Here is a 2,216-nt window from a genome sequence, read left to right on the forward strand (position 1 = left end):
CACGGCAAACAAAACGACCCCAGCAATTCCAAACGGTGCCAGAATGTTTGGCACACGGCAAAGAAGAAAGCTTTGCCATGTGCTTCGCTTTGCCGTGTTTTTTTTCACAAGTCCACGGTCAATGAAAGATTTTTACCGGGCGTCGAATTTTACCGTGTGTCTTTTTACGGGGCACACGGCAAACGCCCTCTTTGCCGTGTGCTATATCTTTTCCGTGTGCTGCAGTTCGGGCACACGGCAAAGGCCCTCTTTACCGTGTGCCCGAGATACAGCACACGGCAAAGCCTAAGGCACACGGCAAATACACACAGTCCCGTAGTGCAACTTGCTATCTATGTCAGGAAGACGAAACAATTCAGCATCTTTTCTTTCAGTGCTCTATTGCCAGAATTATCTGGGGATTTGTGGGGCTCTGTATTGGAACTAATACTATCCCTCGTAATATTCATCAATACAAATCCTGGATTGCAAAATGGCTACCAGGTGGGGAAGTAATATACACCAATGGTTGTGCAGCTGTTTGCTGGGCCATCTGGAAGTGTGGAAACAAAATGTGCTTTGAAGGGAAATCTTTAAAAAGCCCGATTGAGATTATGATTCATGTCTGCTCCTTTCTGACTTATTGGACAGGTTTATACAATGAGTCAATGCAGGAAAAGATTCTGGAGGGTGTGCAAGATCTCCTAGCGTGTGCGCACAAGGTCTTGGCTGGTCAGACCTCCACAACTTCGGCGAGAAGGCTTCTTCTACCCCCTCCAGACGATGATTAGGACCTGGGCAAGGAGAACTGAGCGGAAGGACTTCACGTTGTCTGTGCTAAAGCCCCTTTTGAGTAGTTGTTAGCTTCTGTCTCAGCTCGAACTGGTCTGTAATATCTCGCGAGGTTGTAGCCTGGAAACTGGGGCTTATACTTTGGTGCGATCTTGCCTGAATCAGGCCAGATTGCCTACCCCCCCCCCTCTTAGTACTTCTATGTTGGTCTCTGGCTTGCTTCTTAGGTCCTGTCTTTTGAACTCTGTATGATCGGTATTTTCGTTGTTGAAATGGAAATGGGGGCAGCCTCGCTTCAAAAAAAATTTGGTCGCTTCATCAATGTGGCCCGACAATTCCTGTGCTTAGGACTTGTAGGCTTCATTCAGGAATCAACAGCACCATGTTGTTGAGGTTGTTGATGTAGTAGCTATTGTCCAGGGATGCGCCGCCGCTGGCCGGCACGACGTAGCTCGTCAGGCTCCCCAGCGCCGTCGCGTTCTGGTCGCGGATGTTGTTCTCCACCGTCGGGTCGGCCGGCCCGGCGCCGCAGTCCTTGGCGAGGACGTTGTCGCGGAAGTAGGGGTTGATCTCGCCGGACGGCGCGGAGAGGCGGTCGCGGAAGGAGGAGCAGTGCGCGCGGCCGATGGAGTGCGCGCCGGAGAGGATGACCAGCTCCTCGGGGGTGAAGCCCTTGGCGGTGAAGTTGCTGATGAGCTTGGCGACGTCGAACGTGGAGCCCGGGAGGTTGTTCTCGGCGTCCGTGGCCGACGAGACGACGCCGTCCAGGCGGCCGGCCGGGACGGCGTAGTCGATTCCGCCTTTGCTGAGGTACCTCGACGCGTCGCGGGCCGCGAACGCGAGGATGTTGGCGCAGGAGACGGTGCGGGGGCAGGCGCTCTCGAGGTTGGCCTTGATGGCGTCGATCACGTCGAAGCCTCGGAGACCGATGTTGGCGCCAGACGTCTTCTCCGGATTGGGCTTCGCGTCCGTCGGATCCAGAAGGACAGAACCATCGCAGCCCTACACGTGTACAAAGAGGATGAATATTTGTGTCTAGGTGATGACTGAAAGAGAAAAACATCAGAAATTTTATGTAACTGAAATGAAAAAAACTGAAGCACTTGGATATTTCGAAATTGATTTGGCATTTTGTTTTACTGAGACTCCATATAGAAGATGATGTCATAGTTGCTGATAAATTTCAAACAAAGACGTCATGTGTTTGCATGGTTTTCTTTGCTTACCCTGACGAAGCAGTCATGGAAGAACAGCCTGACGAGTGCAGCACCCTTGGTAATGTCGGCGTCGAGGGCCACCTTGACGGTATCTCTGACGATACCCTCGACGCTGCAGTTGCATTTGTCGTTGTAGTAGCCGACCGTCGGGGTGCCCGGCGCCGTCGCCTGCACGGCGCCGGCGGCCTGGAAGGCCACCAGCACCAGAACAACAGCGGACACCTTCAT

At 53.0% G+C, this 2,216-nt stretch overlaps 1 protein-coding gene across 1 annotated transcript; it reads right to left on the minus strand.

Annotated features, from left to right (window-relative positions):
• Positions 1-1,131: 1,131 nt before the first annotated feature.
• On the minus strand, positions 1,132-2,216 carry LOC120674619 (peroxidase 2-like). Its single transcript, XM_039955773.1, has 2 exons — positions 1,998-2,216; positions 1,132-1,773 (listed from the first exon to the last, which is right to left on the minus strand). Exons 1-2 carry the CDS (start codon positions 2,214-2,216, stop codon positions 1,132-1,134), a joined length of 861 nt encoding a protein of 286 aa, XP_039811707.1.

Source organism: Panicum virgatum, chromosome 5N (assembly GCF_016808335.1).
Source record: "Panicum virgatum strain AP13 chromosome 5N, P.virgatum_v5, whole genome shotgun sequence".
Lineage (NCBI taxonomy): Eukaryota > Viridiplantae > Streptophyta > Magnoliopsida > Poales > Poaceae > Panicum > Panicum virgatum.

Coding starts and splice junctions, on each gene's coding strand:
- LOC120674619 (XM_039955773.1), bottom strand. CDS start 2,216: ATGAAGGTGTCCGCTGTTGTTCTGGTGCTGGTGGCCTTCCAGGCCGCC. Junction 1,774..1,997: donor TCCATGACTGCTTCGTCAGG/GTAAGCAAAGAA, acceptor GTACACGTGTAG/GGCTGCGATGGTTCTGTCCT.